This window comes from Chiloscyllium punctatum, chromosome 15, assembly GCF_047496795.1.
Source record: "Chiloscyllium punctatum isolate Juve2018m chromosome 15, sChiPun1.3, whole genome shotgun sequence".
NCBI lineage: Eukaryota > Metazoa > Chordata > Chondrichthyes > Orectolobiformes > Hemiscylliidae > Chiloscyllium > Chiloscyllium punctatum.
Window position 1 is genome coordinate 84,803,079 of NC_092753.1, and position 26,882 is coordinate 84,829,960.

At 42.1% G+C, this 26,882-nt stretch overlaps 1 protein-coding gene and 1 non-coding gene across 3 annotated transcripts in view; one reads left to right on the forward strand and one right to left on the reverse strand.

The window, feature by feature from the left end:
• LOC140486476 (cell adhesion molecule DSCAM) overlaps positions 1–26,882 on the reverse strand; it is a 693,577-nt gene that overhangs the window by 592,237 nt on the left and 74,458 nt on the right. For both annotated transcript variants that reach the window (XM_072585696.1, XM_072585695.1), the window contains exons 2-3: positions 5,849–6,166; positions 867–1,013 (exon numbers count right to left, since the gene is read on the reverse strand). In XM_072585696.1, the coding sequence (XP_072441797.1) occupies positions 867–1,013; positions 5,849–6,166 (465 nt within the window). The remainder of the gene's footprint in view (positions 1–866; positions 1,014–5,848; positions 6,167–26,882) is intronic.
• On the forward strand, positions 22,811–22,967 carry LOC140486554 (U1 spliceosomal RNA). Its single transcript, XR_011962629.1, has one exon. It is a non-coding gene; the product is annotated as a U1 spliceosomal RNA (small nuclear RNA).

The window sequence follows — 26,882 nt, forward strand, 5'->3', positions numbered from 1 at the left end:
GTAAATTTTACAATTTAAAAAATAAGTGCCATGGTAAATCAGCTGCACTAAAATATAATTTGTCATGTAATTCACACCAGTGAGGGAATACACCCTGTGAATCTGTGCCAGTCATCAGAGCCTGTCCAACCTGTCCAGAATGAAGACAAATAACAACAGTAACAGTAACTGCTTCAAGTCCTAGTACGTGATTCACAATCCTATATATGCTGAAGTTACAGAAAGCTGAGTTAGTTATACCTCCTCCAAATGGCTTACCTGATAGGTAAAATGCAGCATTATTAATATGAAGCTGTCAAACAACATATAACCTATGCAATGAAGAGTCTTCACAGCTTTCCATGGCCACATCTTGCCATTTACCAAATGGATCATCAGAGCAAACCCATTCCAGATGAAGGCAAAGCCACCTCCACATCAATCGCACACATTATGATTCAAATGATTATAGTTTACGTTCTGGAGAAAACCTCATTGAATTCCTCATTGGAAAATTTAGAGATGGTGGATGCTCAATAATTCACATGACAAGCACCTAGCTTACTTCTAGAGACCAATGTTAGAAGAGTTGCCTCAGATATCTTACTCTGACAAATTGGGTCACTGAACAGTAGCAAAACCTTATGACCACATTGTTGGAGCTGTCCAGAAGTTCCATTACCATTGCAATCCACATAAAATATTAGGCTTGATGAGCAGGGAAGTTAGAAAATGTACAATCCTTCAGTTTCAATGCTTGCATTCATTGGATTATCATTCAGTGTGTGAAGAAGTTGAATATTTGCACACAGAGCAAAGCATTTTTTTTGTCACAATGAACATTTCTGCTTTAGGGCAGGTACAAAAGAAGCAAAACCTGACCTTACCTGAGACAAGTGAGACTGTGTCTTTCTCCCATGACACTACAGTGATATAAGCCTCCACAGAGGAGGGGATAATGCATTTGAAGACTGCTACGTTCCCCCGCATGGCTTTCTGGTCCTCTACGCGGACTGTATAGGGCTCTCTTAAAACTGAGGACAAAATTTATAATTGGATTAACGTTGTCAAACAGTACCAAAATTCATAGAGAATAAAAAATCCCTACAATTTGCCATTGCAATCAACAAGTACATACCAACCCTCCAAAGACTAAACCACCCAGACCCATTCCCCTACCATATTATTTTACTTTTTCCCCTGACTAATGCACCTAATCTACACATCCCTGAACACTATGTGCAATTTTAGCATGGTCAATTTACCTAACCTGCACATCTTTGGACTGTGGGATGAAACCGAAGCACCCAGAGGAAACCCACGCAGACACAGGGAGAATGTGCAAACTCCACAGACAGTCACCTGAGGCTAGAAGTGAACCCAGGTGCCGGGCACTATGAGGCAGCAGTGCTAACCATTGTGCCATTAAGCAACAATATCCATTTGTATTTACATTGTCCCCTTAATATAACAAAATACTCTAAATTGATACCAAGTCAAGCAACAAGATATACACAGAAAATGCTGGAGAAACACAGTAGCATCTATGGAGAGCAATGTATTGTTAACTTTTGGAGTCCTTAGAACTGAAAGGAATTGGAAAATGATGTTGACAGTAAGGGGAGAGAAATGAGTGGAACAGGTGATGTAGGTGCACACGGCAAAAGACAAAGGAAGTGATCGTGGTGGTAAAGGATATATTGAGTTGTAAAATAGGTATAAGTGAGAGGTTTAAATTGGAGAAGGTAGTTCAGTAATGCCGGGGGTAAAAACAACAAAGACAAAAACAAGCCGCAATGTGGTGTAATCAAAATGGAGGCAGTGTTCAAGCTGTGAAGTCCTGAAGAGTGTAAAGTGTAAATGGAAAATTAGGTTCCTCCAGATGGCATTGAACTTAGCTAGAGCACTACATCAGGCCCAGGATGGAAACAGCATGACAGCAAGGTGGCTTACAGTCATTCCTACAAACCTAGGGAGGCAACGACCTAGTGGTATTCAAGATGGATTGTTAATCCAGTAACCCAGGGAACGTTCTGTGGACCCAAGTTTAAATTGTAAAAGTCTGGATTAAGACTCGAATGATGACCATGAATCTATTGATGATTGTCAGAAAATCCCATCTGGTTCATTATTGTCCTTTAGGGAAGGAAACTGCCATTCCTACCTGGTCTGGCCTACATGTGAGTCCGGACCCACAGCAATGTGGTTGACTCTTAACTGCCCACAGGGCAACAAATGCTGGCCCAACCAGTATTGCCCACATCTTGTTAATGACTAAACAAAGAAGAGATGTTCTTCAAATGTCTCATCGATGTAAAGATGACCACCTTGTGAGTAGAGAATGCAATAAGCTAGATCAAAAGAAGAACAAGTAAAATGTTGCTTCAGCTGGAAGGTATATTTTGTGCCTAGCACAGTGAGGAGAGAGGAGGAAGTTCTGAATAGGAGGGTGCCATGGTGGATAAGGAACAATTAGTCATCCTGAAGAAGTGGATAAGGAGGTCACAAAAGGAACGGTCCCTGAGATATTCCGGGGACAGGAGGGGATGGTGTGTTTTATGGTGGCATCCTGGAGGTCGCAGAAATGGCACAGATGATTCTTCAAATGTGATAAGCAGTGGAGTGGAAAGTAAAGACAAGGGGAGCCTTGGGAGGGAGAGAAAAGGGTCAAGCCAGGAGCAAGGGAGATGGGTCAGACAAGCTGCGGGCCCTGCCAATGATGCAAATAGGTCAGGTGATCAAAGTCTGGTATGAAAGTGAGTCCAAGAGGAGGAGAGTGAGATTCTGAGTATACAGGCAATTAAAGTTACACAGAATAATTTAATCAAAACTCAATTCAATTGGTCTACACATGGATTTTCCATACGTTTGAGATATCTATTCCTGTTAATTAGATATTAAAAGACTCTTCAATTGTTTGAAGTTAGTAGGCCTTAACTGAGAATTCACTTGAGCCGATATAAGTATAAACAGATTGACACAACCATTGATGGCAAAGGAGGTATATGCTTATAACATGTAACTTTGTAAATAAATGTAGACATGTGTAAAGATGGACTCCTGTTCAACTGGCTTTATGGAATCGAAGAATGTTGCATGAGGTTAGTATACTGCTCTTTCATTACTAGAACCTCTCATGTATTGCCTTTATTGGTCAGTGCATTGAGTATAGGAGTTGGGATGTGATATTGTGATTATACAGGACACTGGTCAGACTATGTTCAATTCTGATCTCCCTACTACAGGAAAGATCTTATTAAAATTGAAAGGGTACAGAAAGAATTTACAAGGATGTTGCTGGGTTTGGAGAGGCTGAATGGGCTGAGGCCAATTTCCGTGGAGCATCAGAAGCTGGGTGGTGACCTTATAGAAGTTTATAAAATCATGAGGACATGGATAGGGTGAATAGCTAAGGTCTTTTTCACAGGGCAGGGGAGTCCAAAGCTAGAGAACATAGGTTTAAGGTGAGAAGGGAAAGATTTAAAAGGGACCTAGGGCTTATTTTTTTCACTCAGAGGATGGTGCATGTACAGAATGAGTTGCCAGGAGAAGTGGTGGAGGCTGGTACAATTACAACATTTAAAAGGCTTCTGGATGGGTATATGAATAGGAAAGGTTTAGAGGGATAAGGGCCAAATGCTGGCAAATGGGATGAGATTAATTTAGGATATTTGGTCGGCATTGACAAGTTGGACAGAAGGGTTTGTCTCCATGCTGTGCATCTCTATGACTTGACACCAGCTCAGAAAAGGAAAATGAACACTTCCTGTAAAACAAAAATTCTGAAGGAGGAAGTGAAAGGAGTAAAGAAATTAAACTCTGTTTTGGGAGATAGCCATCAGAACTGCAAAGGTGCATGAAGTGTATTCCTTCATAGACTGGAAGAAATGACTGGAGTTAAAGTGGTCCCATGAAACATAGTGATTCAAGAAGGTGGCTTTGCAAGAGCAAGTATGGATGGGCAATTAATAATGATGTCACAGGAGACATTCATATTTGAAAATGACATTTGCAAAATGTCTCCCCTTAGATATTAACCTGTTTGTGCCTGTTTCAGGCACTGAAGTGCCTGTTACATATTTCTCGCAATCCAGTATTTATTTTTACAGATTTTAATTTGCTACGCTGTTTAAACATACGTTTAAACCTATCCATCAGTAAGTTTCAAGGGCAAATTGCTAAGTTTGTGAAGAAATAACTTTTCTCCCATCTGAACCTGAACTGAACTTGAGGATGATTTTATCCTAAAGGGAAGGTAGGTTTGTGTGTGAGAAGTGTGCGGTAAGGCTGAGATGTTGTCTGTCAAATCTGTCTGCTGACCCAAACCAGCATCAATGCCAACCATCTCCAGTTTCAATGGAGGCTGGAGGGCAGGTGGGCAAACAGCCCTATTCAAGGTAGACAGTTAGAATTTCCAGTTAGATAATGAGTCTGCGAGTCTCAATGACCTGCAGCTTTTCAGCATGAACAACAGTCAGATGCTAGATTCCTAAATGTTAGAAAAGCCTTAAAAGTTTCCCCAAGGCAAAGATTGCTTACAGTGTGGAAACAGGCCCTTTGGCCCAACAAGTCCACACTGACCTGCCACCCACCCATACTCCTAACACTACAGGAAATTTAGCATGGCCAATTCACCCAACCTGCACATCTTTGGACTGTGGCAGGAAACCAGAGGAAACCCACACAGACACAGGGAGAATGTGCAAACTCCACACAGTCAGTCACCTGAGGCAGGAATTGAACCCAGGTCTCTGGCGCTGTAAGGCAGCAGTGCTGACCACTGTGCCACCATGCCACCCATTGGCTTGAAAAATTCCTTCACATCTCCCTTCTGTGAAATCTCCATGATCATGTAGCTCCCCTACTAGTGAACTCCTCACTGTGAACCACTGCCCCCTAAACTCAAGTCCACTGAAACAAAGCTTTTGATTCACCCCTAACCTTTTAAGTCTGATCCCTTATGCTTTGTCTGACCTTCTGCCTCCTCATGTTTCCCCAAGAAGCCATTAAAGTACCTCCCCTCAGGTCTCTTCCTCCTCACAACCTTGACCCCTGACCTTCCTCCCTCACCTGGATTCGCAGGTCACTCCCAGACCATCCTCCACACAACTCCAATTGATGCCTTTTCTACTTCACATCCATGATAGACTGCCCCCGCCATCCCATTGGAGGATTGACCATACAGCCCAGCATCCCCTCCCCCGACTTCCACAAATAGAATTTCCTCTTCCACCCAATTCCTAACGTTTCAACCTTCCACCATTTTCTTCGGTGGGATTGAAGCTGAGGCTGAAACCATTAGCCTGATCCTCTGTGACATTGTCATGTGACCTAATTGTTTTCAGTCCTGGGTACCACACTTTAGGAAATATGTGAAGTGTTTGGAAAGAGGGTAGAAAAGACTTATTAGACTTGGACCAATGGTGAGGGACTTCTGTTTGTGGCGATACTACAGAACTCTGAAGTAGAAAGGTTGGTCGGTTGGTAGCCAGAGGACACAGATCTGGGATGTGAGGAGAATTCTTTTCAAGCAGCAAGCATTGCCTGAAATAATAAGTGAAATAGCACTCAATCATATTTTGGAAAATTAATTCATACAAGTGTGAAAATGAAAAATAGTTGGTTTGTGGAATAGAGTGATGGAGTGAGACTCATTGGGTAGCTCTTGCAAAGAACTGGCTGAGATACATAGGACCAAATGGCCTTCTCCAGTGCTGTTCAACCCATGATCCTTACTAAGCAAATATGTAACCCAAGAGAAGTTCAACATTGTGACTCAGTCACGGTCCCTAGCTCGCCTGCAGAGGGTTCCAATTGTAATATGATCATTATCGCTCTCACTATCCAAAATTATCAATATGATACTCACCAGCCTTAATGTGAATATCCTGACTTCTAATTTTCCCTGAAGGATTTTCTGCTGTGCAATAGTACGAATTATCGTGGATCAAGTTATTAAAACTTGAAGGAGGGAAAGGGAAGATCTGGAGAGTGCCATTTGGATGGACGTGTCGGATCCCTGGGACATCGTACATCTCTTCCCCGGTTGCTAGGTACCAGCGCAGGGTTGCTGGGGGATTCCCTGATGCAGGGCATGGTAACAATGTCCCCATGGTACTGGCGAAGACTACCTCTTGCAGAGATCCATTGACAAAGTATAAGCTGGATTGCAGATCTTCACTGGCAACTGTAACAAAGACAGACAATTTTACTTGTTTCAAAATGTAACCAAAAACAAATGAATGCTTTTTGACTGAAAAAAGACTCAATTGCTAGCTTTATGAGTTGGTGACTTGGGTACTACTGAGTCAGCAGGTGCTAATCCTGCTTTTTTTTTTCCCTTTGTGTTACTACCAACAGATTCAAGAACAGCTTCTTCCCTGCTGTTATCAGACTTAGGAGCGGATCTCCCATCTAGTAGAGTTGATCTCTCTCTGCGCCTTCTCTGCAACAATAACACTATATTCTGCTTTCAGTTCTATTACCCTGATGTACTTTTGTAAGATATGATTTGGATAGCACACAAAATAATACTTTTCACTGTATCTTGGTACATATGACAATAGCTGAAAATGTGTTGCTGGAAAAGCGCAGCAGGTCAGGCTGCATCCAAGGAACAGGAGAATCGACGTTTCGGGCATCAGCCCTTCTTCAGGAACCTTCTTCTACATATGACAATAATAAATCAGATCCAATCAAATCCAATCAAATATAAACATCAAGGCACACATCAGAGATTGGTTAACACAAAAATACCTAAAGCCATTTAGTAAGAGTCGAGAAGTTGGTAGCAGTGATACACAGTTGGGGAACATGTCCACAAAGCTGAGCTGGAATATTCCTCACTGTGTCTGAATCACGTGACATATTGCAACAATACACCTCTTGGTATGTCTGCAGCAAACATAATGACATCCATTTGATGGTATACCACAATAAGTCCCACTGTAGACTGTCAAGCTGCTTCACCAGTTAGAGAGTTACTATGAGAGTTTGGGGGGAGGTGTGGAGATTGTGGGGGGAAGCAGATCACTGGCGGCTATCACAGCAGGTCTGCATTGAGAACCAGGCGAGTAGGAATCAACCTGTTTCCGGGAAGTGGGGAGGGGTGGGATTTGAAAAGAAGGAAGCAAGATCAGGAGGCTGGGTCACCCAGAGAGACCTGAGGAAGAGACTGGAATTAAAGGTCAAATGGTGAGGTGGGGGGGGGGGGGATAGTTGGATGTCAGACGACAAGGAAGGTTGTAAGTTGGGCGAATATATGACTTACATTTTGTGTAGCCAGGTGTACTGTTGAAATTCACCAAAGACACTCTAAACCCATGACCACTTCTATATAGAAGGACAAAGACAGCAGATATATGGGAACACCATCATCTTCAAGTTCCCCTCCAAGGCACTCACCGTCCTCACTTGGAAATATATCCCCATTCCTTCACTGTAGTTGGGTCAAGCTCCTGGAATTCCCTCCCTCATGGCAATGTGGGTCAACCCACAGCAGGTGGACTGCAACGGTTTAAGAAAGCAACTCACCACCACCTTCTCAAGGGCAACTAGGGACAGGCAATAAATGCTCACCAGCCAGCGATGTCCACATCCCATAAATAAATAAACAAAAACCTCAGCTACAACTATATGTGCAGCCTGACAGGGTCAGGGGGCTTTGGGGCATGGTGTGCTGGAGTTGTGGACTTTTGGGTAAAAGAGAGAGAGAGACTGTGGTATATTGATGCTGGAGGGGAGGCTAAAAGCCTCAGGGAGAAGGTTGCTTGTGAGGATGGCACTAGAGGTTACATATGCAGCAAAATCATAGAATTCCTGCAACATGGAATGAGGCTATTCATCCCAATGAACCTGCACCAATCTCTAGGGAGCATTCCACTCAAACCCCCATTCTATCCCTAGCTAATACACCTAACCTGCACATCCCTGGAGGCTACAGACAACTTCCCATGGCCAATCCGCCTAACCTGCACAGCTTTGGGCTCTGGGAGGCATTGGTGTGAAGGCACTCGAGCGTACTTGTGAAGAACTAGAATCCATCGGATTCCCATTCAGGAACACTGCAGGATGTTAATCTAATCCCAAACCAGTCAGCAAAATATGAAAGTGGACATGAACACTTCCCTAAATGGGTTTATTCACTGAACCTGTTCAGACACGTCAGGACAGACTTCCAGGGCTGGTGTGACTTGAACCTTAACCTTCTAGCCCAGAGGCTGATACTTTATCACTGTGCCACAATAGCCTCACCCTCCCAGTCTCTTATAAAAACATATTAAATGATACAAATCAAGTCAAATTAATATGTGAAAACTGCTTAAAGGAGCACTGTAACAAGAGTCAAAATTCTAAATGAAACTGAGATGAACAAGTTTGGTCTTGGGTAGTGCGTACACATTCTAATCGATGTGGGGCCCACCTGGGACAGAAGTCCAGTAAACACCACATGCTTCCTCTCCAAAGACACTCCATCTCTCATTATAATGAGCTTTCTATCCTACCTGTTCAGAGATGTTATTACATACCTCTGGAGCAGGTGGGACCTCAATTTGGGTCTCCAGGCCCAAAGGAAGGAACACTACCACAAAAGCCCTCTCTTGTGATAAATATCTAAGTTACCAATATCTTCATCAATGTATCTGAACAAGATTTTTCAAAGCCTCTTGAGGTGCAGTGATATCGTCCCTGTCTCTAGATTAGGAGGCTTCAAGTTCCACCTGCTCCAGAGGTAAGATTTCAGAACAGGATGAGTACAAAGACATATATAAAGAAATTAATAACACATGTATTCCTGATGCTCTGGAACCCTGCTAACAGCTATTACATTTCAAAACTGAATGGTAATGATGCACATGGCCACATTGTCATGGTTAAAATTCTAATCCATCACATTGGATCAGATTGGTCACCTGCTCTCCTTCTGACCTCAGTTTAAAGCAGAAATGGGCTGGAGGGAAAGCGGGCTTGTATCATAAAACATTTCCAGAACTTTAATCCCCAGCAACTGACCCAAACCCACCCATTGAATCAGTTAACATTGGGCCCTATGCTTCTGGATTGCAGGGGTGGGGGAGGGGTTAGGAGAAAAGAATTTAGTTGAAGTTAAAATCTAATTCTATCCAGCAATACCATTTTCCAGAAACTGAACAGAAAGGGGAATCGATTTGCCAGGTTCCTGCATGACACAAACAAATTTAATAAAACAAAAACAAAAAGTGAGCTTAGGTTGTTCAGCAGAAATTAATAAACAGAAAATGACCATAAGTCATAGATTAAAGTTTGAAGACTTATCTGTACAATGTATTAATATGTGGCAAGGTGAAAGGATTTTGCTGCAATTTATCCGTGTCCATCTAGTGCCAACTGCTGACAAGTTGTGACCAGTTTTCTGATCACTGCTCAGTCCCAGATGGATTTCTACCCCAAGGGGCGTCCATCTGGTGGTACCTGGTACACTTTGGATATTACCCCTTGCCTCATCTTATATCATCTACGAAGGCAATCTGAAATGACGATGTCCATATAATTTAATATGGACCTTCGAATAGGCTCAAGCTAACTCACAATATACAGATGCAGCAACAAAAGACCATCAACGACGGGTCTCCACAGGAGGGAGAATGCCTCACAGAATCAAAGATAGCTCTTGGAATTCAGGATTACATTCTTCATTGTTTGTTCAATAATGCATGTTGGGTAGTACTTTGTACTGTAGGCTCTCCCTTTAGGCATTCCTTCTCTTTTAATTAATATTTCAGCAAATATTTGGAGGATGAACAATGGAATATTATAAAAGGTACACTCAGCTGAAGCACCATCAATAATACAGTGGCAGTGATTTTGAGTGAATTAAGGTCTGCAAATATAGCTAACCAGCCATCAAATGCAATATTGCTATGTCTCTGGCTCACTTTTGATTAAAAGGTTGCCACTTCCCAAAATTCATCTCAAGTAAGACGTTAGCCTTTGGTGTCTATTTTAAATAGGGGTGTGAGGTGAACTGGGGAAAGGCAGTGTGGACAAAACCTAATGTCAGGATCTCATTAATATATATCAGACAATTTCCTGAACCTGACAAGAATGATTGCGAATCAGTGGGAAGTAGCAGCTGGAGTGTGCTGGCAGATGGTCGGAACAGACCATTGGAAAGAGCCAGTGGCATTTCTGGTAATTGCATCCAGTGAATGGGAATCCCGGGCACAAAGCAGGAGTGGAATCGATCACTGGGAAGGCCCTGAACTCTTCTTCCAGGAGCCAAAGAATCATTCTTACTACTTATGACCCACAAAGACATCATCTTAAAAATAAATTGCAGGCCACACCAGTCCTTCAATCAGTGCACACGTGAGCAGATGGGTCTATATAGGAGCATTCCATCCCGCTAAGGGATTGTGAGCATTTTGGGGGTTGGGGGTGGGGGGACAACAAATAGTAAGGCCATACAAGCAATTTGCTGCAGGCTCCCTCCTCTGCCACCCGCAAATTCACCAGCAGGGGGCCTTGTACATTTCTGCCCACAGAGAAGTGAAAATAAATAGCATAGAGGGACCTTAAGGGGAAGCTCAATAATCATGGAATCCCTACAGTGTGAAAGCAGGCCATTCAGCCCATCGATTCCACACCAACCCTCCAAAGAGCATCCCACCCAGCCCTATCCCTGTAATGCTGCATTTCCCACAGTCAATCCACCTAACCTGTACATCTTTGGACTATGGGAGTAAGCCCACGCAGACACGGGGAGAACATGCAAACTCCACACAGACTGTTGCCAAAGGGTAGCTTCCAGCCTGGGTCCTAGGTGTTGTGAGGCAGCAGTGCTAAACACTGAGCCACCAACCTGCCCTAAGTATGTGATCAAGAAAGAAAGAGGAGGAGATGTTTATGGACTGGGATGAAATAACATAAAAGGAAGCCTAACTGGAGAATGAAAGAACTTACTGTCTCGAATGGCCTGTTTCTGTACTGTAATCTCCATATATGGGGCATGGTTTCAATGATCAAGTGATTGTTCTTTATTCCACAGACTAAAAATCAGGGATTTGTTTTCTAACTATTAGATCACTTGCAGTGATTGCAATGTCAAATTTCCACCAGTTAGTATTGGACCTTTGTTCTACTTTATAAAAACTGAAAAAAAATGCAGATGCTGTAAATTAGAAACGAAAACATAAGTTGCTGGAAAAACTCAGCAGGTCTGGCAGCATCTGCAAAGAGAAATCAAAGTTAATGTTTTGGGTCCAGTTTTGAGGAAATTCTGAGGAAGGGTCACCAGGCCCGAAACATTGACCTTGATTTCTCTTCACAGATGCTGCCAGACCTGCTGAGTTTTTCCAACTACATTTGTTTTTGTCTCTGTTCTACTTAGTCATGTGTGGAAACTTTAAACAAAGACTCAAAAATCATTAAACAAACAAACTAATTACTTGAGCAGTTAGAATCCAGGGCTGGAACAGCTAAAATAGAGTGATAACGGAAAAACGGACAATAAATTTTCCTGGAACATTTCCAGACAATGACTAATAAATATAAGGTTATCCACTTTGGTAGAAAAGCCAGGAAGGCAGATTCTAATCTGAATGGGGATAGATTGGGAAAGGATAAGGTACAATGAGACCCGGGTGTCCTTGCACACCAGTCACTGAAAGTAAGTATGATGGGGCGGCAAGGCAGTAAAGAAGGTAAAAGGCTTTCATAGTGCAAGGATTGACTTGGAGAGATGACATGCAGCAATTATAGAAGAATCTTATCATCCTTACAGTGTGGAAGCAAGCCATTCAGCTCATTGAGTCTCCATCGTAGCAGAAAGATGTTGTGAAACTTGAAAGGGTTCAGAAAAGATTTACAATGATGTTGCCAGGGTTGGAGGATTGGAGCTATAGGGAGAGGCTGAACAGGTTGGGGTTACTTTACCGAGAGCATCGGAGGCGGAGGGGTGACCTTATAGAGGTTAATAAAATCATGAGGGGCATGGATAGGATAAATAGACAAAGTCTTTTCCCTGAGGTGGGAGAGTCCAGAACTAGAGGGCTTAAGTTTAGGGTAAGAGGGGAAAAATATAAAAGAGACCTAAGGGGCAACCTTTTCACACAGAGGGTGGTATGTGTATGGAATGAGTTGCCAGAAGAAGTGGTGGAAGCTGGTACAACTGCAACATTTAAAAGGCATCTGGATGGATTATGAATAGGAAGGGTGTGGAGGGATATGGGATGGTGCTGGCAGGTGGGACTAGTTTGGGTTGGGATATCTGGTCGGCGTGGACAGGTTGAACCGAAGGGTCTGTTTCCATGCTGTTTGACTCTATGACTAATCCTTCAAAGAGCATCCTACATAGAAACAAACCCTCATCCCTAACCCTGTAAACTTGCATTTCCCATTGCCAATCCACCTAAACTACACATCTTTGTACTGTGGAGGAAATCACAGCACCCAAAGGAAAACCCTGCAGACATGGGAAGAATGTACAAACTCCACACAGTCACCTGAGGCTGGAATCAAAACTGGGTTCCTGGTTCTGTGAGGCAGTAGTGAGCCACCGTGAACCCACAATTGTACAGGGCCTTGGGGAGTCTACACCTGGAGTATTGTGTGCAGTTTTGATCTCCTGACAGGTTTGTCAGTCTGATTCCTGGGTAGGCAGGACTGACATATGAAGAGAGACTGGATCGATAATGGTTATGTTCACTGAGATTTCGAAGAATGATGATACATTTGAAGGGAATCTACAAAATTCTAACAGAACGAGACAGGGAAAACTGGGGTAACAGGAAGTTCTTGATCACCAGAGAGTCCAGAACTAGGGGTCACAGTTTAATGAAAGGGGGTAGGCCGTTTAGAACTGAGATGAAGAAAACTTTCTTCACCCAGAGCATCGTGAGGCTGTGGAATTCTCTGGCACAGGAAGTATTTGAGACCAAAATATTGAATGTTTTCGAGGAGGAGTTAGAATTAGTTCTGAGAGCTAAAGGGTTGAATGGATAGGGAGAGACAGTGGAACAGGGAAATTAGTTGTATGATCAGACATGATATTATTGAATGGTGGAGCAGGTTCGAAGGGCTGAAAGGCCTATTCTTGATTCTATTTTCTGTATCCTTGAACTTTGATAGCTAGCTCTTGAAGAATCTTTTAGATTAGATTAGATTACTCACAGTGTGGAAACAGGCCCTTCGGCCCAACAAGTCCACACTAACCCTCCGAAGAGCAACCCACCCAGACCTATTCCCCTACATTTACCCCTTCACCTAACACTACGGACAATTTAACATGGCCAATTCATCTGACCTACACATTTTGGACTGTGGGAGGAAACCGGAGCACCCGGAGGAAATCCACGCAGACACGGGGAGAATGTGTAAACTCCACACCGACAGTTGCCTGAGGCGGGGTCTGAACCCAGGTCTCTGGAGCTGTGAGGCAGATCTGATTCATTTTTATATGCTCTCTATCAAATGTTGATTCATCCAATGTATATTTCTATTTTTGCTTACTACATAAAGTTTATTAATAAATCAGTTAATAAAATAAATAATTATGCAATACAGCTGAAGAAAGTAGCCAAAATTTAGTGGTTACCTGCTACCTGAATAGTCTTACCCATAATGTGATTGTCCTAATTCACTTAATTTCCGCAACACTTTCTCCATAATGAATGGTCACTTGGTAGTGCAGACCTTAAGCACTGCTGAAAAAGATACGTCTTCATAGAATCCTGACAGTGTGCAAGCAGGCCATTCAACCCATCCAGTCCACTCTCACCATCCACACTCACCCATCCCTATAACCCTTCCTTTCCCACAACTAAACCAACTAACCTGCACACTTTCTGGACAGTATGGGCAATTTAGCATGGCAAATCACCTGACCTGCACACCTTTGGATTGTGGGAGGAAACCAAAGCACCCGGAGGAAATCTGTGTAGACACAGGGAGAATGTGCAAACTCCGCAAAGAAGTGACCCAAGGCAGGAAGCAAACCCTGGTCCCTGGCGATGTGAGCTACCACTGAGCTGCCATGCTACCTCAATTTTGTTGAAGCTTTTAATCTTGGACTCATCAAGATATTTCATAAAAATAATAGTTCAAGGGGAACACAAACATTTGTACTGCCTGAGTGCAGAATGCTAATTAATCGGTAGAGGCACTGCCTTAGAGAATGTACCCATTACTGATGACTGACAACTAACTGCCAGATTTTGCTTAAATTTTAAACCAGACAGATCAATTCTAATTTGCCAGGGCCTTGCCTTCAGAAATGAACCAACAAGTGGCTGTCACCTCTTTTGTTGAAAAAGGCATAATGCACATACCTGCCCTCACTGTCTGCAAAGAACAGGACCATGTATACTGATGCATGGAGCTTCCAGTACACACAAGTGCACCAACCTCTAAATTGCAATCAACCAAACCGCCCTGTGGCCCAACATTTCAACTCCCCCACCCACTCTGCCGAGGACATGGAGGTCCTGGGACTCCTTCACCGCCGCTCCCTCACCACCTGGGAACACTTCAACCCCAGGGCATTAATGTGGACTTCAACAGCTTCCTCATTTCCCTTTCCCCCACCTCATCCTAGTTTCAAACTTCCAGCTCAGTTACTGTCTCCTTGACTTGTCCGACCTGCCTATCTTCTTTTCCACCTATCCACTCCACCCTCTCCTCCTTGACCTATCACCTTCATCTCCTCCCCCACTCACCCATTGTACTCTATGCTACTCTCTCCCCACCCCCACCCTCCTCTAGCTTATCTCTCCACGCTTCAGGCTCACTGCCTCTATTCCTGATGAAGGGCTTTTGCCCGAAACGTCGATTTCGCTGCTCGTTGGATGCTGCCTGAACTGCTGTGCTCTTCCAGCACCACTGATCCAGTATTTGGTTTTCAGCATCTGCAGTCATTGTTTTTACCTCGTTGATTTTATCCTAAATTGTTGTCAGTTTAATTCTTCACAGCCTCAGGCTTATCCAGTAAATGCTGTCCAATTGCAGAATTACATCTAATGTTGAATTAGTTTAAAACCAGTGTGTTTACATTTATGAAGTACATACAAGACTTGCACATTGCAGTTTCCATGTGCACAATGGACATTTCTGGCCTATTCACCAACGTACCACTGAAGGAAGTCCAGACACTTGCAATGCAGCACTGTACCATGGCAGTCTAGACTTGTCACTGTGGCGTGAATCAGAATTTATTGAACTAATAAACTCAGAAACTCATGCAGTTGAGCTCTGTTCTCATGATACTATGTGTGCCCAACCGTTGATGTTGTCCCTGAGATATCCTCTAGAACCAGTTCCATGAGGAGTTGTCTTTGATGGAATGATATGTAACCTTTCACCCCTTGCCAATATTTAGATGATACATTAGCTGCATTTGAAACCACACCTCCATGTAAACATTTTATTATTTATCTTAATGGGCTCTATAATGCGCTTGAATTCACATTGGAAATGGAACGGTCAAATGAGCATGCGGTTGTAGTTTGGAAATTAGCCACAAGATTATCTATTATCGTTAAGCTACCTTCACTGGTCAGTATACACATTGGGGTTCCTAGTTTCACATGCAGTAAGATTAGCATTATCAGCAACCTCATAATAGGGTCCAAGCTAATTGTTCATCATGCAAGCTTTGTGGTTAAATAGAGTGTATACTGGCTACCCTGATCAGACCATTTCTCACAATATGTTGCGTGAGCTCGCAAAAGGTGTTAAAACATATAGTCTGGAGAAGTTCACAGGCTACTTCAGATTCTCTTGCCAGAGTGGGGTATCTGAACATTTGAGAAACAGATGAAGTTGTTTTCACACTACTAACATTTAGAAGTGAAAAGAGTGATGTTCGCAACAGGATACTGCTGTCAGCCAAAACAAACATCCTGCCCAACACACAAATGGGTAATGTGGTATATTAATTTCAGTGCTGTTGTGATGCCAGATATGGAGGCTTTATAGCCCAAAGACTGGATAATTGTATCACACAGCATTTGCTGGTTGCAATAAACAAGGTACTGATGTACCTAACTTGCTGACACTTAGAAAATACAGAACACAGTGCCCAATGATAAATGTGTTCTGCAATTGGACAACATTTACTGGAATGATTAAATATCCCATTGTTGACTAATTTAGGATTGTCAGTCAGGGCCACAGTGGGGTGTACCTGCCTGTGCTAGAAGCTGCATTAATACATAAGACCAGTTCTTTATAGTGACAGAAGGAATATGTACACACACTGTGCTTACATCAACACAATTGAGCAGGTAGCTATTCACTAGTTCATTTGTCAATGCAATCGCCTGACCAATCCAATTCAAACTGTTTGATTTATAAGTAAATCAAAACCTAGCAGTTAACTGTCAATCATTAATAATAAGTGCTTTTTCCATGGGTCAATCCGGATCCACTTGCCAACTAATCAGCAATCTCCCCTCATGTAGCATAAACGTTAGTTTCCCCTCCTCAAGTTGATAATTTTTGCAAATTGCCCTGATGAGTCCAAGATGAGATGCTTCAATAAAATGTATCTTTTTAAAACAGTAATCCCGAACATCCAGTCATAAGGTCCAAAGGAGAAGGTGAAGTGGTTGAATCCACACTGGCCATGTTCGCTATTGTTTTGTTTGTTATTTTACTTAAAGTTTCAACATCCACATAAAGGTTTAAAAGGAAATAAAAATACGAAAAAACTTTGCAGACTTAAAACACAATAAAATTTTCCTTGATAGCTTCCAACTTGTTTTTTTATACCATCATGAATGCTTTTGCTTCAAGACATCAGACTATTTGAAAATCCTGGACATTGTTTCGATGTTTCTTCGCAGAGCAACTGAAGACAGCCAGCAGGAACGTGCACAATTTGCAAAATTTCTCAATAGTAAAATTTTTTAGTAAAAGATTTGTGAAGATTTATTATCCTTCTTTTACCATTACAAAGAAAGTGTTTGAAATAAAACAGAGATTTAATTCTTAATGCTTTATCTAGTCCTCACAAGCAGCAGTCAGACAGTGCTTATTATTTACCACAACGATAGCCTTTCTTGAAGCTTAGAAATGTCAGCTTGTCTCACTAACAGAGTCCGAAAGCTACAGGTTCAAGTCCTGCTACAGAAGTAAGCATACAATCCAGACTGACACTTCAGTGCAGTACTGCAGGAGTGCAGTGTTGTACAAAGAAAATCAAATAAATATATCTGGCCACTGATGAAGGGCTTATGCCCAAAACATTGATTCTCCTGCTCTTCGGATGCTGCCTGACCTGCTTTGCTTTTCCAGAGCCAGACATTTTGGCTCTAATCTCCTCCATGTGCAGCCTTTTCTTTCTCCAACTGCATTGAGTTGACACACATTCATATGCTGTAAGGTTTACATCAGCCTAAACTTTCTGTTTCTTTACAAATCTGTCAAAGTGAAATGAACAGCGAACTTGAAAAGTAGGTTGATATGCTTTGTCATAAAAACTGCTCGGCCAACCCAATTATCACTGAGGTGCCATCTGCTCCTTCAAGCAGACATTGAAATATCCAGAAGAGCATTTTGTTCTAAACCAGCACTCATTAAACTACCAAGTAGCTGAAAGCATCCAACTGCATTAAACACAACCCCTTTATTTCAGATTTATCCTACTCACCTGGTTAGTGGTTATCCCCATACTAATTCATCTGACAGATTCCAATTTGGGGTTTGAGTAGTGAAGGCAAACTGCATGGTTTATCATGTAGAAGGCCTGTTATGACTTAGTGGTAGTGTCCCCCTGCTTCAAAGGTCACAAACTAGTTTCTCCTCAAATGGATTTAAGCTATTCTACATGGTGGTGGGTTCCATATTCTTGTACCTCTCTGGGAAAAATAGGTTACATTTCAGCTCTCGAGCTGTACAAGAGAAGACATGGAATTTATCTCAGTTTTATCCAATGCAGATTTCCATGATGGTCTCTGTTCACCATTCCAGAGTCAGGACTGGCAATGTCAAGGCACTTGAAGCACTAACTATGCCAGGACACCACTGATAAATTGGAGGTGGGCTACAGGTGGCCCAGGGGTGATACTTTATTGCTAACTGTATATTTAATGAGCTCAATGAATCCATAATTCAGGAAACACAATGGCACTGAGTAAATTAGGAGGTTTCTGCTCTGTGAGTAAGAGATGCCAAGTCATGTAACGCTCCAGTTAATTGGCATGTGCAGCAGTGACTGGGAGCAATGTGCAATACCACTGTTCGATTAGCTGTATAAATATCATGGCAGGAACTGTAAAACTAACCTTAAAAACATGCATAACTCATTTTCAGTGCATTCAGACCGCAAGAGAATCAATACATCACCAACACAGATAAGAGATCTATCCAGCAAAATTACTGGGTCTAGCTCTTTTCCTATAATGTGCAGTAAAATGCAATGTGGTGGATCTCATGGAGCAGAAGCCAAAGATGCAAGTCCCCACAGTGTAAGTGAATTGGGAAAGTTATATCGAGAAAGGTGCGCAACAATCATTGTTTCCTCGCACTTTGTGAATATGCATAAGAGCATTCAAAATTCTATATACTTTTGATTGTATTTTTATGACAGATCTCTGGAGCAGGTGGGATTTGAACCTGGTCTTCTTTCCCGGAGGTTGGGATACTGCTACTGTATCTCATGACACTATTCTAAGTCTAATCTGAAAAAAAAACATCGCACTAATTTAAATAAGGATGTTGAGTTATTCTGTTTTGTTCAGTGAATGCTTCGGTGGAGTCATTTCCTCGATGTGTAGATTTGATGACAGAACTTTAATAAAAGGTTAAATCCCCAATCCACACACTTCACTGCCTGAACGGTTGGCATTAGCCCTTCCAAATGATATCCTTATTCTAAAATAGCACTCATTAAACAATCAGGCAGCTGAAAGCATCCAACTGCATTAAAGAGAACACATTTATTTCAGATTTACCTTGCTTCTCGCTCATGTCATTTATCGTAACCTTGTGAAATTAAGCTTATAGAAAGGCAAAACATAGCAGGAACCAGGAGGCCTCTGCAGCTGCCCAGTTCCTCACAAGATTGGATGGAGTATCAAGTATCAAGGTAATGAGATTACAAAACATTGGCACGCAACTATTCCGCCTTGTAAAAGTGACAAAAAGGTAAGCAGAGTGTTTCAGTGGTTAGCACTGCTGCCTCACAGTGCCAGGGACCCAGGTTCAATTCTACCCTCCGGCAACTCTCTGTGTTCGGCATTCTCCCCATAATCTGCGTGGGTTCCCTGTGGGTGCTCAGGTTTGGTCCCACAGTCCAAAGATGTGCAGGTTAGGTGGATTGAATTAGCCAAGGAACTTGCCCATAACGTCGAGGGATGTGCAGGCTATGTTGATTAGCCATGGAAAATGTTGGGTCACAGGGATAAGGGAATGGGTCTAGGTGGGATGCTCTTCAGAGGGTCAGCATGGACTTGATGGGACAAGTGGCCTGATTTCCACGGTGAGGAGGATTCTGTGATTTAAACAAGAGGGCATAGAGTTATAATGAACAGCAATGGTGAGGTGAGGGGATACCTTTTCACTCAGCGAGTAGTTAGGGTTGGGCAAGCACTGCCTGGAAATGTGGTGGAGGCAGTTTCAATCAAGAAACATTCAAAAGGGCATTGAATGATTATTTTTATAAAAAAATAATGTGCAAGAGTATGGGGACAAAGTAGGAGGATAGCACAAGATAATGCTCATTTAACAAGACAGTGAAGGCACGATGGGCTGAAGGGCCTCCTTTCTCATTGTTACTCTTCTGTGAATCTGTGATCTTGAAAGGATTAGACAGGCTATATGCTGAAAGGATGTTTCCCCATGTGGGGCAGTGTAGAACTGGGGTACACAGTTTACAAATTAGTGGTCTCCCGTTAAGACTGAGATGGGGAGAAATACTTTCTCTTGGAGGTCTATTAGCCTTTGGGGTTTGTTTCCAGAGAAGATAAAAGCTGGGCTATTAAATATACAAGTGTTTTTGATCAACCAAGCAGCCAAGGGTTATAGGAGGGTGCAGGGGTCAGACAGAAAATTGCAGTTAAGGCTATAAGAATATTATCCATATGCTTATCAAATGGTGGAGGAGGCTGAACAAGCTAAATTACCTATTCCAGCTCCTAAGTCTTGTGTGCTGGAAATGCTCTGAGATATTCAGTTGGCAACCGGTAGGAAACAGCATTTTTCTTTGCGAACCCTTCGACTTTGAACAAGCCAAGACCACCACATGGATAAGACAGGATCTATCCATAGACAGGAAAGTAGGTATATTGGACTCCACAGTTGTAATGCACAACAATGTTTCATCCCAGACTCAGCTCAAACATTTAATACTAGGTTTGGATGACAAAATGAGTCAGTGATGCAAAGTAAAATCATAGAGGGATTATTATACTGCAAATATAACCTGAGGCAGCCTGTGCCAAAACCTCTTAGCTGCAGAGATGCTCCGTGCTAGATTGGAATTACATCCACAAACTATTACATACTCCTTTTCTGATTACAGTCAAATGTTGAACTAATGTTGAGCTTATGCTATGGATTGGAAGCTTTCCATGCAGGCTCCCACTTCAAAATCAAACAGCAGATTGAGAACAGCTCTGTTCAGTGTACAGCAATGTTCACTTTATTATGTACATAGTAAACCTCCATCTCAAACACAGAAGAGCCCTCTCCTCATGCGACTATGTGCCACTTTTAGCAATTAGTGACAAGTTAGGAAGGCTTTTATAGTGAGTCATTTAATCAAAGAAAGGGGTTAAGTTTGTGCATACTATTGCTATCAGACAGAACATTTTCATCAACTCAGTCTGGGATCACCTTGAATCAATACCTCAGAAATGGAAAACTAGTTTCTGACCCTTAGAGGTTGATGTGCTGAGGTCCACTGTTAATGGTGCAATGACATTATAGCAATGTTTGAGGTAAAGATTCTAACCTGTGCTGAGTAAGAACAGTTATGTGACATTAAATGCATTACTTGCTACCTGGGGTGAATAATGCATGTTGTGTCATTCCACATTTTATATTTAAGCTAAGATACTCAATAATGGGTCAGCTACAATAATCGTGTTTCAGCATCTGAACAAAATGAGGCATTGTTTAATTTCATCTGTGGTCCCACACCATATTTATCCCACCTTTGCTCTATTTCCTTACTGCATAAATTTACAATCTCACATTTATAATTAATAATTGATTTGGCACCAATTGCCATTGGTAGATCTGAGTTCTGAAATTCCACCCAAGCTTCATTTTGGAAAGTTCTGGGTCTATTATGTATTTTATTTCTCCTTTGGGTGAGACACCTTAACAATTAGAATTACCTTTAATGTATCGAGTTTGTCTATCCCCTGTCATATTTTGAAAATGTTGATCAAATCACTCTTAATCCTCAAATTCCAGTAATTACAACGTAGATCTATATATTTTTTCTTTGTAATTAAACCCTCGGTTACCAGTGTAAACCTATATTGTACTCACTTCAAAAAATTTCTAAGGTCCACTGTCCACAGTATTCCAGGTACAGTCTAATATGTGGTCTAACCAGGAAACAGTATAGCTAAAGCAAATGTTTTCCATTATATTCTAATCCTCCAGATAGTGTTTTGATTTTAGTTGATGTTATTATCAGACAAGTCACATCCCGGACTGAAATCTGGCTCAATAGATCATACTTTGATTCATCTTAGCTTTATTGAGGTTGTTTCTTGTCAAAGCATAAGAACGCAAAGTTGCAGATTTGGTTTTTTCAATCATTTATGAAGCAAAAGAAATTAAGATAAAATAGAGTAAACCAGACTGCTCGCAGAGCACTTCAGAGAACATCGCTGGGACTCCTGCACCAACCAACTCCGCTTCCCCGTGACCTAACACTTCAATACCCCTCTCACTCTGCTGAGGACATGCAGGTCCTGGGCCTCCTCCATCGCAAAACACTAACCACCTGACAACTGGAGGAAGAACACCTCATCTTCTGCCTTGGGATCCTGCAACCCATGGCATCAATGTGAATTTCACCAGTTTCCTCGTTTCCCCTCCCCCAACCTTATCCCAGTTCCAATCTTCCAGATCAGCACTGCCCTCATGACCTGTCCTCCCTGTCCATCTTCCTTCCCACCTATCCACTCCCACCTATTACTCCCACCTCCGACCACCTCATGCACTCTCAGCTACCTTCTCCCCAGCCCTACTCCCCTCTCATTTATCTCTCCACCCCGGAGGTTCCCAGCCTCATTCCTCATGAAGGGCTTTTGCCTAAAAAGTCAATTTTCCTGCTCCTCAGATGCCGCCTGAGCTGCTGTGCTTTTCCAGCACCACCCTCTCGACCATTTACTTACAACACCAACTCAAAGATTTTTAAACACGTGGTAACAAACAATCCAATTAATTAAAATAAAACCTCTTGTGTAGGTCACAAAAGCATCCCTTGCACAGGTAGAGTGATATAGTCATACAGCACGGAAACTGACCCTTTGGCCCAACTCATCCATGCTGATCAGGTACCCTAAACCGAACTGGTTCCAATTTCCTGTGTTTGGCCCAGATCCCTCTAAACCTTTCCCATTCATGTGCCTGTCCCATTGTCTTTAAAACATTGTAACTGTACCTGTTTCTACCATTTCCTCTGACAGTTCTTTCTATATACGAACCACCCTCTGTGTGAACACGCTGCCCCTCAGTTCCCTTTTAAATCTAACCCCTCTCACTTTAAACTTATGTCTTCTAGTTTTGGACTTTCCTACCCTGTGAAAAAAGACCTTGGCTATTCACCTCATCTATGCCCCTCATGATTTTATAAAACTCTATAAGGTCATCCCTCAGCCTCCAATGCTCCAGGAAAATTAGGAGAGATTCCATAATCAATAAGGTGGTTCTCCCAGGACGAGGCTATCCCATTGCACTTTGGGTGTGCTGACGCCTGCAATGTCCCCAAATGCGGGGTACTCGACTGCAACATTTGTAGTAGTGGGAGACTGCGTTCATGCTTATTTAAGGGGTGGCATGGTGGCTCAGTGGGTCAGCACGACTGCCTAACAGCACCAGGGTCCAGCATTCGATTCCAGCCTCGGGCGACTGTGTGGGGTTTGCACATTCTCCCCGTGTCTGCGTGGGATTCCTCTGGGTGCTCCGATTTCCTCCCACAGTCCAAAGATGTGCAAGCCAGGTGAATTGGCCATGCTAAATTGCCCGTAGTGTTAGGTGCATTAGTCAGAGGGGCAATGGGTCTGGGTGGGTTACTCTTTGGAGGGTTGGTGTGGACTGGTTGGGCCAAAGGGCCTGTTTCCACACTGTAGGAAATCTAATTTTTAAAAAAGCCCCAGCCTATCCAGCTTCTCCTTGCAACTTAAACCTTCCAGTCCCGGCAACATCTTTGTAAATTGTTTCTGTACTCTTTCTGGTTTAACAACAGATCCTTCCTACAGCAAGGTGCCCAGCATTGTATGCAGTATTCTAAAAGTGGCCTCACCAGTGTCCTGCACAGCCACAACATGGTGCCCCAACTCCTATACTCAATGCTCTGACCAATTAAAATAAGCATACCAAACACCTTCTTCACCACACTCTCTGATGCCACCTTCAAGGAATTTTACACCTGCAGCCCTCGGTCCATCCATTTGGCAACACTCCCCAGGGTCCTACCATAAGCTGTGTAAGGCCTACCCTGGTGTGCCTTACCAAAATGCAACACATTGCATTTACCTAAATTAAACTCCATCTGCCACTTCTTGGCCCATTGGCCCATCTGATCAAGATTTTGTCTCACACCAGAAAACAAAATCTCTTTTCCTACAACCTCAGTCTGGAAGATCAGATAGCCTTTCATGGAGCTTTCATATGCCTTAGTTTAAATGTTTTCAGTTTCAAATAATCTCTTCAGCATTTTATTCAGACACTTCTGATTTAGAACTATTACTAAATTCCTTATTATCTTCGTGCTTTTGCAGGACTACTGTTTTATATTTGAATCTTTGTCCAAGGATTTCTGCGCTAAAAATGTTTCAAAAGCATTGATCCAAGCTATGAGTGTTTTCCTTGTGCTTAAGTGAAATTCCTGAAGTTTCTAAGATACCTTTATGCACAATTATTTACCTTGTTATGTTGTACACTCACCTAATGCATCCAAAAAAAAATAGATTTGAAAGCTAAATCCATCAAACTGTTTTAAAACAATTACAAGAATGGTTACAGAAACGAAAGGAGAATAAATCACTATACTGTTCAGGCACAGACAAAAACACACATCACAAATTCAAATTTCAAAAATCCAACTTAAATGATTTTTGATATTTTATTACGTAAATACAAAAATCACACAGACTACATCACAATGGAACAGCAGCATTCCATTAGGTTTTTGATCCATGAAATTCTTTGTAACTTTTTATTCTTGTGGATTCATTAGTATTGATGTCCCTTTTGGTTCACATTGACCCACATTGTTAATATTTTTAACACAGTCACAGTGGGGCCTTTGGACTCAATTTGTTTCTTCTCTGGTTATCTTCAATCTTTCCAAATCCGCAGCTCTGATTTTTCTTCTTCCTCTTCTGTTTTTACCCTTAATGTTGTGGTCAGTTGTTGCCAGGACAAGGCTGACAGGTCATCTTTTCCAATGTCCGTTCTTTCTATAACTGCACATACCAAACCCTTTGAATCCCTGAACTTCTACTCTTGATTTCACCTAATCACTTGAGCTTCCTTCCATCCAACCGAGTCTTAATATCCTTGCATACCCCACATTTCAAACACTGCCATTCTCTTTTCATTGGTTTTCTTTCGAGTTTAGCTCATACGTTTCAATTGTAACACGACAGACCAGTGAATGCACGGCACGTTTTCTCAGCTTCATGCTGATGTTTTTGGACTTTCTGAATCACTGGTCTCATCTAATATAGCCTATATTTTATTATTAAATGGAGCTTTGATCTTTATTTTTGAGCTATGGTTGTCATAAGACATTTGAAATTCTTCGCTGCCTCTATCTTGCTGCTTCCAAGCTTCACTTTTGTAATTTCATTGAGAACCACAATGTTGGGCCATGTCTCACTGGTGTTCAGTTCCATATACTGACGCGTCTGAATTTTCATTCTCAGAATGAGAACACAGACACAAGACACTCCTCAGTTCCACCAACCTGACTGAAGATCAGAAAATGGCCAAAAATGTAATATTTTCATTCCCTAGGGGTCAACCCTGAAATAAACATGCAGGTAGCTTGACTGGTATATGGTTTGGCTGAAAGGACAAGGCTCTTTACATTGGCTCTGCCTGACAGACTAATTCATGAAAAATGATACCAATATCTTTCTTCCAGTCACATCCCTTGCATCCATCCCCCACACACTCCACGAGCCCCATTCATACTAACCCATGTCATTTCATAAACCCTCAAACCCTTTTCAAGTCCAAATTGAATAACCTGACACTTGCCTACATTGATTTACCACAATTCTGACCATTCTCTTAGCTCTTGGTAATTCTCTGTTTCCAAATACAATGCGGTCTACCTTTGTGACATTTGGAAACTTGGATAGATGGGTTTTTATGCTAAGTCATTGTCATAGAGGTTTACAGCACAATTAAAGAAATTTTCTTTTATGAATCTGTGCCAATCGAAGTCATAAATAAAGTCACTAATAAATACAATGGAGATCAATACAGTTGAGTTCCCAAAAGATCCTTGCAGGACATCACTAGTCACATACTGCCAATTGCAATGCCTATCCATTTTACTCTGTTTCCTCCCTCACAGCCAAATTTCCCAATAATTGCCCATCAATTCAATGAGTTTTCAATTTCACTAAAAGTCTCTGATGTGGGACCTTTATCAAAAATCTTCTGGAAAGCAATATAAATTACATCAATAGACACTGTTCTGTCCACAACTACTTTCCAATGAAATGACATCAGGTTCATCAGACATGACGTAAGGATATAAGCAATAGGAGCAGGAGTAAGACATTCAGCCCTATTCAAACATGGCCAATGACATCTTTGTAAAATCTTCAGACTGATGTGAAATAGAGAAAAAACGCTGCTCACAAATCCACCGAGGTCATAGCCCATGCCCCATAGACGACAGGCCTCCTTCTGAAGGTGAAGATGAGGAGGAGGATGAAGATGAAGGTGATTATCAGGACAGTGACCAGGATGAACATCCAAGAGAGCGCAATGGAGCAAAACAAGTTGAGCACCAGAGTTCCAAAGTGAAACCCACTTGCCAGATGCATGAGCTAGGGTTTAGACTTTTTCTAATTGTTTAACATTCTGGTGGTAATCTGGCAAGCAGCCTCTGCTTATTGTAAAGGAGGTTGTTATTGTTGCAGTTCTTTCTGTTGCTGAGTCAAGCTTTCATTATCCATCTGATTACACACTTAATATCTTCAACTGGTTCCACTTTCAAATATCCACACAATGCAAGTACTACTGACCATTAAGGAGAAGGCAGCAGCCAGAGAGAGAGAGAGACAGACAGAGACAGAGAGAGCGAGAGGGACAGAGAGATAGAGCACTAACATCACAAGGTAGGAGGGTGAGGGAAAATTTGATGTCATGATTGGCAGCAGCTTGGCATCTCCATTTGACCTTTCCATCACCAGTTGGTCTTCAATGTTTCAGAGTCGAGGTAAGTTGCTAAGTTGTCCTGAAATAATTGAGCATTCCATTACAGAGCACTGAATGCACAGGAGGCTGTGATTTGTACACCTTCCCCTGGTCAACCACTGATTCAGTATTCTTACTCACAAGGTGTATGTTAAATGGGGAAGGTGTGTGAAGACCAGGCCATAGCATAATCTCTGCACATTGCATTTAGCCTTAGTGTTCTCCATGTTGTGGTGCAACATCTTGGCTTCAGTTGACATCATGGTTCAAAGATCCCTGATATTTGGTGCCATCTGCAGTGAAGA